Raw genomic sequence first — 13,081 nt, 5'->3', positions numbered from 1 at the left:
TCGTGACATGTTTATAATTGAGAATTCATTCTCTGAGATAGAAACTATAAAGACTTGCATACTGTGGATGAGATTTGCTATCTATAGGAGAACTTCTTATAGGTAACTTATCCTTTAAATTGCGAAACAGTGAAATTGTAGTATCTCATCAGAAACCCATCAACCTATGAAGCATTTGGTAAAAAGATGAAGTTGAATTTTTGGTCATGTCATAAAAAGTGGTCCAAGATACCCAAAAGTGATAATAGAAAGTGTTAGTCCCTCAGTTGTGTCTGAATCTTTGTGACCCCATAGACTGTAGCTCACCAGCCTCCTCTGTCCATGGGATTTTCCAGGCAAGAATACTGGAGTAGGCTGCCATTTCCTACTCCAATAATAGAAAGGCAAATGCAAAGAGAAATGTAGCAGTTCTCATCCAGGCTTTTTGGAAGAGTTAGAGAGGATGCCCAGTCCAGGGTTTGTTCCTACAGAGGATCTGGGTCCTTAGAATATACTGTATTCTAGGACACAATTATTGTAGAATGGTTATTATTTCAGCCTATCACGTATCTTTTCCTTAAGTGCATATTCACTGGGAGTAATGTGCCTCTGGTTATTAATCAGGCTTCTAGATGAAGTGATACCTCATGGAAGGAGGCCGTGATCACAGTCACAAGCATCCTCCTATTTGCTACAGGTTTCCCATAGAAGGAGAATAAATTGTCCTTTTGATTTATAGGCCAGTCCTAAGCTATTTTGGGTAACAGGGAGCTACCTCTGTATGAATTGTCCATGCCCTGTCTTGAGTGATGCATGTGTTTGCTTAAATATTTTGCTCTGGTTGGGGAAAGTTTTAGCCAAAGAAACTATTATTAGCCATGGAGTCAGATTTGTAAAGAATAAAATTGTTTCAATACAATAAGCATGGGGCTCTGGTTCTGAAAATTCTCTTTAGACTCTAAACACTCATGGATTTCACAGGGAATCCTGACAACGCAGTTAGTGAATTGATGGAAGTGGACTCGTGATTCTGCAACTCCAGTGGCAAAACCCAAGGCCCTCCCAAAGCCCAGCACAGTTTCTTCCCGTGGTGGAGGCATCTAGCATCCTGATGGACAGCACATACCTCCCTTGAGAATCCACTCCACAGAATTTTTTCATCATTGATGAAGAGTCTCTCTCCTTTCTTGGCATAGACATTGTAATATCCAACTTCCTTAAACACTATGGAGCCGTCCTCTGGGGAGAGGTGCCAGTTGATGATGGAATAGTTCCCTGCCAGGTCTCCACATTCATCGAAAGTTACTTGCTCCCCCATATTGCTGGTAAAATTTAGGTGCCGAAGGTGTTTCAGGACCTAAAGAATAGAGATGAATACTCTTAACACAAGCCACAGGGCTGCCACATACGGTTATGTAGGTTGCACAAGGACAGTAAGCTATCTTGTTTACAAAGTGCAAGGGACATGACTTGAGGAAGAGGCACCTTTTTGTAATTTATACTAAGGTACTTAGATGTGTTAGTGGCAGCCTTGGTAAGCCATGAGCTTTATTTGGTATGCGAATTGTGTCAGATGGTCCAAAAAGTTGTTTGGGTTTTTCATAAGATGTGACGGAAAAACCCCAATGAATTTTTTGGTCAACCCAACAACTGGGGTAGGAAACATTTTCTTGAAGTCAGAAAAGGAAAAGGAATACATCTTGCCATGGAACTGGCCAAATCAAGGCTTTTACAGGTGCAGCATCATCTGTTGGTGCCCAGGAGGGAAAGGGTTGTAAGCCAGAGCCATCCCTGGTGTCTTCTGAGATGGGCTTTGGAAAGAGTAAGTACTCTTACACTCTGCACCATCTTTCTCTAAGCTACTGCTTCTGTGGAAGTGTCCTGCTGCCAAAGTTCACAGAGAGAAGGGTGGAAGGAAGAAGGAAAGAAGGCTATGAGTGGAGCTTTGGCCATCACTGCTATAATCATGGCCAGTTATGGGGTGTTATGAGTCACAAAGCCCTTGTACAAAAAATTAATGATAATAATCACCAAACCTTACTAGTCATTTTATTACCTTTGAGGCACAATGCTGAATGCTTTATATTTGTTATCCAATCTTCACAACAAATAGTACTATTAACCCTCATTTTGGGACTTCCCCAGTGGCTCAGTGGTAAAGAATCTGCCTGCAAAGCAGGAGACACTGGTTCAATCCCTGGGTGGGGAATATCCCCTGGAGGAGGAAATGGCAACCCATGCCAGTATTCTTGCCTGGGAAATCCCAGGGACAGAGGAGCCTGGGGGGTGGCGGGGAGGGCTACAGTCCATAGGGTTGCAATGAGTCAGACACGACTGAGCATGCATACACTCCCATTTTACTGATGGAGAAACCGAGGAAACAGGAAGTAGCTAGGCCCGAGTACACAGCTAAGAAGTGCTGCCAAGCCTGCACTTGTATTGGCTCTGCTCCACTGCATCGTTAGGCTCCTGCCTCTGCTTCTTGTGCACCCCTGACTTGGGTCAAGAGGAAGCAGTGGGCACTCAGCAGCTTATCTTTCATGTGGGAACTGCCCAGGGCCAGGAGGTCACTGAGGCACCGAGAGAGAGTGATACATACACACAGTCCAGACGGGAGAGTAGGGGTGCTCACTTACACTGTGCCTCGTGACTACAGGGCTTTCTCACTCTCTGGTTCTGAGTGCGTTTCCTCACCAGCAGGATGAGAGGGCTGGGCCCTAGAGACTGCAGGAATCTCCAAGTTCTAGTTTGAACTTCTCTCTGTTCTATGCTGTGGTGGCCCTAGGAATGCATTTAGAAGTACCTCTCCCATTTAGCATAACTTTTAAGGTACCTGAAAAACCAGCATCCAATCTGACACCAAGAAAATCTGGGCCCTATTATCCACGTGTGTGACGAAGGAAGGGCAGCTTTCATCTTCTACTCCACTCTAGAGATGATACAGCTTTTTTAAAAAAACAATTTATATCTGTATTTGACTGTATTTTAAAGCCAACATCTATTGTAAGGAAAATTAAATAAAGAAAAGGAGCCACCTGAACTTGCTCATAAACAGCCCTGGGGTGAGTGTGGGGACCGAGAATGTGGCTGGCCACATGTGCATAGAGACACAGCACCTGGGCGCCTCAGTCACCTGCTGTCCATGTGGTGACCCCTTTAGTGCTCTCATTGCTGCCCTGGTGGAAGTTGGCTGCTCTGATTTTTGTCCCAGGCTTGTGGGGGATGGGGATCCCTCACTCCTTACTGCCTGGTTCATTTGCTCTGCAACCAGAGCCGCTGAGTTATCCTCAAAAAATAAATAAATAAATAAAAGATGGAGAATGAATCCTACTAAGGATGTTCTCCCAAACCTTCCTCAATGATCACCAATCTTACATTTTCCCTTCATTTTTACTGAGCCCTTAAAGTAGTCCTCAGAAAGGTGGTGCCACAGACATGCTCCTTTCCTATATTAGATATCTCCAACTCTCCTCCCTTGGCCCCCTTGCTCTCAGGATGACTTGTACACAGTGAGGGTACATCCTTTTGTTTCTACCCAGATGTCCTGAGACATCTCCTTCTCTCCGAGGAACATGCATTCCTTCTGCTCTATAAGACTGACCCCTCATGCAGCACTCAGAACCTCATTCTTCCCACCTACTCTGGAACTTTTCTGACATGACCAGCCCACCCTTCTCCATTCTATAACCATGCCTCTCCTACTTCCTAGTGGGGATCGTCCATGGTTTAGACGAAACGTGCTTCAAACTTCTCTAGGTACCTTCCAAAGCCTTTCATACTTTGGTCCCATGTATCTACCACTACCTGTCAGTGCAAATGTTTTATCCTTGTCATATCCTTTCCACATGTCATGCTAACTCTGTCTTTGCCCTGATCTGCATAAAAGGTAAGAAGAGTGACGAGAGAGGGGACTACTTCTTATTTACACTTCCTTTCTGCCAGGCATTGTACTAATGCTTTGCACACATCATCTCATCTGACCCTCATAACACATCTATGGATAGGGACTATTAATATCTTCATTTTATAGATGAGGAAACTGAGGCATGGAGAGGTCAAGAAACTCACTGAAGTCATAAGCTAGAAAGGTCTCCAGCTGTGATTTAAACTTGTGCTTTTCTGCTGCACCCTCTAGACACCAGTGTGAATTGTTGACAGCATGGATGGCAAGTATTTGTCAGAAATATTTCCTCATTAAATATATTTTTTAAAAACATCATTCTTGTTTAAAGAATACTTTAAAAGGCATATGCAACAGTAAAGATAGATTATTTAGCATACATTTTCTTTTGCCTATGCAAGTTTCAATTCCTTGGTTCTTATTTTCCAGACAATTAGCTCCTCCTCTACTTTTCTCAGTCTACAGCTTCTCTGCAAGAAACACTCTGGGCAACAGTGGGTGAACTGGAAGGGGAACTGGAATAAGATCATTTCACAATTAAATGGTCATCTTCCACGTTAATCAGACTGGACAGAAAAGTGACTCAAAGATCATCACTGTCTATAATTATTCTGTATTGTTGTTGGCATAGGCTAGTGATTTCTAGCATATCCTACCTTAAAAGAAAAGGGAACCAATCAAAATCATTTAAAAAATTTTGATTAAAAAACTCATTGTAGGGGCTTCGCTGGTGGTCCAATGGCTAAGACTCTGTGCTCCCAATATTAAAAACTAAGTTATATGTCAATTAAAAACCCATTGTAAATTCAAGGTTATATTTTTATACTGTTAGAATCAATCAACAAACAAATATTTATAGAATATCTACTATGTGATTTGAATTGGGCTGTGGTAGTACAGGATGTCGGAGAAGGCAATGGCACCCTACTCCAGTACTCTTGCCTGGAAAATCCCATGGACGGAGGAGACTAGTGGGCTGCAGTCCATGGGGTCGCTAAGAGTCGGACATGACTGAGCGACTTCCCTTTCATTTTTCACTCTCATGCATTGGAGAGGGAAATGGCAACCCACTCCAGTGTTCTTGCCTGGAGAATCCCAGGGATGGGGGAGCCTGGTGGGCTGCCCTCTCTGGGGTTGCACAGAGTTGGACATGACTGAAGCGACTTAGCAGCTTCAGCAGCGGCAGTACAGGATGTAGTAATAAAGTCCTCAAGGAGTTTACATATGGATTAGAGTGATAAGATATAAGACATATTGGATGGTAGAGCCAACAGTGCAAGATAAAATACAGTTAATGCCTAACTTATGGGAATCAACTCTGAGCACAGAGGAATTCAGGGGAGATGGACATTAAAAGGGGCTTAATGCAGGCTTGAGGCATGGGAGAAATTTGGGGTGGTAAAGGACAAAGGAAAGGAAGGTGTTAAAGACAGTGGGCACAACATGGGCAAACAAAGTATTATGGGGGCAGTGAAGAGACCAACTTCTCAAAATCTGTATAAGTGTTAGAGAACAAGAGGAAATAAAGTTGACAGGCAAAGAGCAGTCAAGGCAAAGAGACTAGATTTCATATCAAGAGGCATAGGATCAGGTAATAACAAGTGTTGATATGAATGAAGAGAAATTAGAATCTTCCATACACTACTGGTGGGGATGTAAAACGAAGCGGCTACTTTTGAAAATAGTCTGGCACTTTCTCAAAAAGTTAAGCATAGAGTTTCCATACAACCCAGCAATTCCACTCTTATGTATATACCCAATAAAAATGAAAACATAATTCCACACAATAACCATACATGAATGTTCATAACAGCAACATTCATAATAACTAAAAAGTGGAAACAGCCTAATGCCGATCAATTAGATGAATGGGTAAATAAAATACAAGCAGATACTATTCAGCCATAAAAATAAAGTACTGATAGATGCTACAACATGGATGAATCTCAAAAACATGCTAAGTGAAAGAAGCCAGTTGCAAAAGACCACATATTTTGTGACTTCACTTATATGAATGTCCAGAAATGTCCAAATATACAGATACAGAAAGTGAATTTGTGGTAATTTAAGAACGGGGGGAATGAGGTGAGAGGGAGTGATAGCTAAAAGGTACGCTGTTGCTGCTAAGTCGCTTCAGTCGTGTCCGACTCTGTGCGACCCCAGAGAGGGCAGCCCACCAGGCTCCCCCATCCCTGGGATTCTCCAGGCAAGAACACTGGAGTGGGTTGCCATTTCCTGCTCCAATGCATGAAAGTGAAAAGTGAAAAGTGAAGTCGCTCAATCGTGTCCGACTCCTAGCGACCCCATGGGCTGCAGTCTACCAGGCTTCTCTGTCCATGGGATTTTCCAGGCAAGAGTACTGGAGTGGGCTGCCATTGCCTTCCCCAAAAGGTGTGAGGTTTATTTTGTTTTAACTTTTTACTTTATATCAGAGTATAGTTGATTAACAGCATTGTGATAGTTTAACGTGTACGGCAAAGTGATTCAGTTATGCAAAGGAAATGGAAAATGAGATTTCTTTTTGATACAGTGAAATGTTCTAAAATTGATTGCAGTTATGTCTGCACAACTCAGTGAATATACTAAAAACTGCTGACTTGTACATTTTAATAGGTGAATTGTATGGTGTATGAATTATATCTCAATAAAAGCTGTTTCAAAAAAGAAAGCAAGGAAAGAGATTTAAAATATACAAATATGACTTCGCTGGTGGAGCTGACATTCAGCAGCAGGTAGAGACCTTCATACCAAGATGACCTCCAGGATACTTGGTGCTGAGAGTTTACTAATGCGAGCTGGTAACTCTAGCCTCAGACGGGACAAGAGATAAAGATGGGCAGAGGTAAGACTTAGTGCAAACATCTTATCCAGAAAAGAAAGCACCCTGGGACCTTTGTGGCTGGAAATTTATTTTGTTGTTGTTGTTGTTGTTTGGTTGCTAAATTGTGTCCAGCTCTTTGCAACTCCATGGTCTATAGCCTGCCAGCTTCCTTTGTCCATGGAATTTTCCAGGCAAGAATACTAGAGTGGGTCGCCATTTCCTACTCCAAGGAATCTTCCTGACCCCAGCATAATAGAATAGATATTAAATCAATACTGCTGGGTTTGTCAAATGGTGCCCCAAATGAGGTTTTCACTGACCTGAGGATAGATGAGAAAAATAAGGCCAATGTGATATTAAAGAGTAAATAGGCAGGAGGACCATAAAAATTAGGTTTTTTTAATAAGACTTTTACGGTTGGAACTTAAACCTATATATTAAAAAGCAAAATATTTAAAATTATACTGTGGGATTAAGGGCCAACACAATTTCTCCTTTTGAGGTATAAATGTAACCTAAGTTCTTGTTTCTGATTTAAAAAGATAAACAAACCTTCTGAAAGTGAAAGTGAAGTCGCTCAGTCGTGTCCAATTCTTTTCGACCCCATGGACTGTAGCCTACCACACTCCTCTTCTGTGGTCTTTTTAGAAAATTGCAGTTAAATATTATATTTTGCATGTTATGTTCTTGGTTATAGGCAAATTTAATTCTCAGTAACCGTTAAAAAATGGAGTAAACTGACTATAAAACCCCTACCACTTTCTTGAGGAAAAAGAAAGTTGGAATCACCATAGTGTAATAATGTTGGAGTGAAAGCTGGGAGTTGCCAGAAGAGAAGGGTAAGTCCCAGACCACAGCTGTTCCATATAAGAATGATGAAGGGATCAATCAACACCTAAAATGCAGGACGGAAGTCTGTTAATATAGTGAGTGCCAGAATTATTCACTTGGCTGCAATAAAGTAATTGACAGTAATTACATAATGCATGATCCTTTCTTTTTTAATAAAAAGGCCAAATATATTAAAAAGTAGTTCATTATGCATAGGCAGTGTCTTAAGCACTGCATGCATATTGACTAATGTCATCTCATAACAAACTCGTAAGTTTCAGATAGAGGCTTCTATTTCTCAGGTGAGGAAAATGAGGCACAGGCACATTAAGTGACTACTTGAGGCCATGAAGCTGTTGGGTAGCAAGTGGGATTTAAATCCAGTTAGTCTGGTGCTTGCACAGAATCAGACACGACTGAAGTGACTTAGCATGCATGCCTGCATTGGAGAAAGAAGTGGCAACCCACTCCAGTATTCTTACCTGGAGAATCCCAGGGACAGAGGAGCCTGGTGGGCTGCCGTCTATGGGGTCACACAGAGTCGGACATGACTGAAGTGACTTAGCAGCAGCAGCAGTCTGGTGCTAGAGTCCGAACTCTCCGACGTTACAATATATACTACCTATATAAGGGTGCTGTGTGCTGTGCTAAGTCGCTCAGTTGTGTCTGACTCTTTGTGACACCATGGACTGTAGCTCACCAGGCTCCTCTGTCCTTGGAATTCTCCAGGCAAGATTACTGGAGTAGGCTGCCATGCCCTCCTCACCTATAGAGGTATAGGAGTCAGATTAAATCGCCTAGCTATTAGGTTGTCTATCTCTAGCTACAACAGTGTGACTAATGTGAAATTTAGGTTGAGAAGATGGACATATTTTAAAATGGGATAGTAGAGACATGTATAATGCTGGTGGTGACACAAGAGGCAGTAACTGGAAGTGTTCCAAACTGAACGGCATTCAAATCTCCGTGCATGACCTGCCCTCCCTTGGAGACTTTCTGTTGTTTCCCCTATTTAATCAGCTTTATTGACATATAGTTTACGTAGGATAAAATGCACCCATTTTAAGTGTAGAGTTCTGAGTCTTGGTGAATATGTATGCCTGTGTAACTACCACTACTGTCACCCCAGAAGGCTTTCCTGATGTTCCTTTCAAGTCAACCTTCACCCCATTTGCAGCCCTGGGTCACTGCTGATTTGTTTTTTTTCTATCATTAGAGATAGAATATCATATAAATTGCACAAACAGTTTGTACTCTCTTTTTTTCAATATGGATTTTTTTCATGATGTTTTTGTTATTCATCTGTGTTGTTATATTTGCCTTTGCATTTGACATTTCCTTCAAGGAATAGATCCTTTCCATACATCGTACTGTGCTGTGCTTAGTCGCTCAGTCATGTCTGACTCTTTGCGACACTATGGATGGTAGCCTGCCAGGCTCCGCCGCTGTCCATGCGGATTCTCCAGGCAAGAATACTTGAGTGGGTTGCCATGCCCTCCTCCAGGGGATCTTCCCAACCCAGGGATCAAACCAGGGTCTTCTGCATTGCAGGCGTATTCTTTACCATCTGAGCCACCAGGGAAGCCCTCCATACATCTTATCCATCCTTAAAGGTCCATTCAGATATCATTTACTTTCTCCTCACTTCAGATATCCTGACTTGCACAGTACTGTAGTGTTTCATCCTCATAGCAGGTATATAAGTAAGATAACATAAGTGTTGCACTTTTGTAGTCAAAACTTGCACCTTGTCCATTAATAATCAATTATCAGTTTATTAAGTCATGTCTTCAAGTCATCTCTTTAGGCATCTTTAATATTTCTTCTGGTATATTGACTTGCAAGTTAGGTACTCAAGCACCTGATTTTCTGGATCATATCAATAGCTTTTGTATCAGCAGAGGGAGAGATGGAAACCATTTCACCCTTAAACGCAATGATAGGGAATCTTTACTGTCAATTCTTTTTATTTTATTTTTTTTAAGTCTTCTGGTGTGGGCCATGTTTAAAGTCTTAACTGAATTTGTTACAATATGACTTCTGTTTTTTTCATGTTTTGGTTTTTTGGCCAAGAAGCATGTGGGATCTTAGTTCCCTGACCAGGGATTGAACTCACACCCTGTGCCCTGGAAGGCAAAGTCTCAACCACTGGACCGCCAGGGAAGTCCCTGATAGGGAATCTTTAAAGTGATAATCACTGACCCACAAAAAGGCAACATAAGTTAAAAAATAATTTAGATATTTCCCCCAGAGAAAACACTCTTCTTTTAGAATTTTATTTTATTTTTTAATTTTTATTTTCTTTTTGGCCAAGCCATGCAGCTTGTGGGATTTTAGTTCTCTGACCAAGGATTGAACCCTAGCCCTCAGCAGTGAAAGTGTGGAGTCCTAACCACGGAATTGTTGGGGAATCCCCACACAGACACACTTTTTTTTTTTTTGAGAATTTTAAAAGAAGGAACTAATAGTTCCATTAAAAAATGAAATACAAATTTTACTTGAGATTATAATTCTGTGTAATATGCTTCTAAATTATTTTATCTGGGGAGAAATATGAGAAAGAGGGCTTCCCTGATGCCTTAGCAGGTAAAGAATCTGCCTGCAATGCAGGAGACACAGGAGATATAGGTTCAATCCTTGGGTTGGAAGAAAAAGAAAAAAAAAACTGAAGGAAAGACTTAAACATAGAAGATAATATATAGACAGAGACTGACAGAGTCAAAAAGAAAACTAAATGCCAAGAAAGGCATCCTAGAAGAAGGACCATGCATCACTTATTATGTATTATTATGTATTGTCTATTGTGTGTATTATCATGCATTATCTAGTATGTGGTAATATTTCCATCTTGTGGCCTTTTGGGGTATTTCTTCTTAAGGATTTTAAAGTCAAATTATTGTTCATTATAAGCATAAATGGGAATCACCTCTTGGTATGTACTCTAAAGTTCAATTGAATTAAGCCAAAGACTAGAAACTAGACTTTCCAGCATGTACATATGACATAACTTCTTAGCACAGAGGGAAAATGGGATGGACTGCATGAAGCCCTCTGTTCACAAAAACGAGGGACAGCTCACATAGAGAAGAAGAGTCTATTGCTTCATGGCCACTTCCTGTGCTGAATGTAAGGAAATCCAGGAACAATTCCTTTCTCTAACCTCAGTCATGTTTTCTTATTTCCCCTTACCTCAATTCATCCCCTCCCTCCCAGACCCCAGTGGTACCAGCAATTCCTAGAAAGATGAATTCCATTTGACTCTTGTTATCACCACCATTCTTTCATCATGCATACCTTTATTGGGGCTGTGTTACTCGGCTTATGGGATCTTATTTCCCCAACCAGGAATTGAACCCGGGCCCCCACAGCGAAAGTATCCACTCCTAACCACTGGACCACCAGGGAATTCCCATGCATGCCTATTTTTGACTAGTAAGTGGCTGGTATAAGGTGGGAGAAAGCAGGAAGCGTGCCTTGTGCACAATCATCCTGAAAGAAGGAAGCAGGTGGTTCCTTACCTATTTATGTACATGATGTTCCATTCAAATTTGATTATTAAATCAAATTTAATATGCTCATTCAATCAGAGTTTAGACTGTCCTGGGAATGTGACCCAAGCTCATCCAATCAGCATCTAGAATATCCTGGCCAGAGTCATTGATTCAAGGCTGGGTTGTTGGGTTGAACAATTGTCTGCAAAGGACTCTCTCTATGTTGTGTTGTCAGGTCAAATCAACTAGATTGCTATTCATTCATTCATTTTTTTCTACACATATTCAGGTGTCAGAGGTTCTAGACCCAGTGCTGAACAATACAGACATAGTTCCTGCTTTTATGAAGCTCAGAGAACAGCAGAGGAGTCAGAGGGAAGAGAAAGCTGAGGAGTTGTGAGAGGAGGCCTTGGGGGTGTCTGTGGAGGTCAGGAGGGAATTGTATGCTGTGTGCTGTTACCTGTTAGTGTTACTTTAAAGGCATATGACTTGACTGATAAATTTTATGGGGAGAAAAGATCAACAAAAGAAGAAAATTGTGATTGACCTTATTTAACTAGGGCTCCTCTTCCCGGGTGGCTCAGAGGTTAAAGCGTCTGCCTGCAATGCGGGAGACCTGGTTTCAATCCCTGGGTTGGGAAGATCCCCTGGAGAAAGAAATGGCAACCCACTCCAGTAGTCTTGCCTGGAGAATCCCATGAACGGAGGAGCCTGGTGGGCTACAGTTCACACGGTCGCAAAGAGTTGAACATGACTGAGCGACTTTACTTTCACTTATTTAACCAGAAGTTTTGTTGATAAGAATCTATTTTGGTCAGTTGAGGAGCTGTAGAAGATTAAATTGGGTCTATATAAATGGTAAAAGTGAAGAAGAAAGAATGGTCAGAAAATGTGTGTGTGTGTGTGGTGGTGGTGAGGGGTATAACTAGAATAGACTTCCAGAAGAAAGAGAATTTTGAAAAAAAGTTAAAAGTTCATGGTGGACAATAACAGAGGAGACAAATATTGACAGCTCTTCAGGTACAAGTACTATGCCCAAAACTAGTAAGTGCTTTGTGGGGAGGTATGAGGCAGATTGGCTTAGAAGAGAATTGAGAGAAGGTGGGGGTGGAATTCCAGGATTAGACTGTATAGATTGTACAGGTGATATGCTTCCATGCAGGTGTTAATAATGAGAGTGAATAATTGTTGGTCCATCTCCTGACAGACCGAGACACGTCGAAGATCTTAAATTGCAGAACGCCCACCCAACCACTGGGTTCCTGAGGCTTAAAGGAGACTTTACAGCAAGCACACAGGACACTTTGCCCAATGCCCACATGTTGCTCCTCCCCAGAGCACTGACCCTATTTTCCTGTCTCCTCTCCTGGATTGTACCAGACCTCATGTGAACCAGGAGGACATATACTTACCTGTCCTAGGGTCAGCTGAGGTGTCTGTGTAGTGGCTACTCTTTATTTTTGCCACTTAGCTTTTCTTTCCTCCTCCTTTTGCTAATAGCATTCTGATTGCCCTTTGGGGATCCAACTCCCCTCTTATGCTCAGTCTAAGTAGTTTGGGAGAACTCCATTCCTAACTTCATGGATGGACTTGTGATCTCAAGCTGTCTAACCAGTGTGGTTTCTAGGACTTTTCCAAGAAATCCTGGGAAGTAAGGGTAACCTAGCAGTAAGGATTTTATGAGCCTGAAGCTGCTGCAGAGGTGGAAAACTGCTAACCCCAAGGGATAAGGAACAAAGAGATGAAGAGAGAGTCTAGTTTTACTTGGAGTCTTTCTGAGATTTTCAGTATTGTGAGATATTAATAATGTTTATGCTTTTGTTTAAGCCAGTTGGTTTGAATTTTCCACTGCATGAAACTGAAAGTCGCACTCTTGACTATAGCTTAATTCTTTTTTTTTCTCATATGTCTGTTTCAGCCTTGAACATCCAGATTTGACTTCCTTGTCTGGGAAAAGCGTCATTTAACAGCAGACCTGTCGAACTACCCACTGGAAGCCTCTTTCCCCTTCAATCCCACCCTGGGATTTTTCTTTAGGGTTTTTTTTTTTTTTTACCA

At 41.7% G+C, this 13,081-nt stretch overlaps 1 protein-coding gene across 1 annotated transcript in view; it reads right to left on the bottom strand.

Moving 5' to 3' along the window:
• The window catches only part of CASR (calcium-sensing receptor), an 89,560-nt gene that overhangs the window by 9,679 nt on the left and 66,800 nt on the right, over positions 1 to 13,081 (bottom strand). The window contains 1 exon segment of the mRNA XM_010834252.1: positions 1,106 to 1,336. Within this exon segment, the coding sequence (XP_010832554.1) occupies positions 1,106 to 1,336 (231 nt within the window).

The sequence above is a fragment of the Bison bison genome, unplaced genomic scaffold, assembly GCF_000754665.1.
Source record: "Bison bison bison isolate TAMUID 2011002044 unplaced genomic scaffold, Bison_UMD1.0 scf7180017864032, whole genome shotgun sequence".
In the NCBI taxonomy this organism is placed as follows: domain Eukaryota; kingdom Metazoa; phylum Chordata; class Mammalia; order Artiodactyla; family Bovidae; genus Bison; species Bison bison.
The sequence above is the reverse complement of the archived record's forward strand: the minus strand, read 5'-3'. Positions and strand labels throughout refer to the sequence as shown.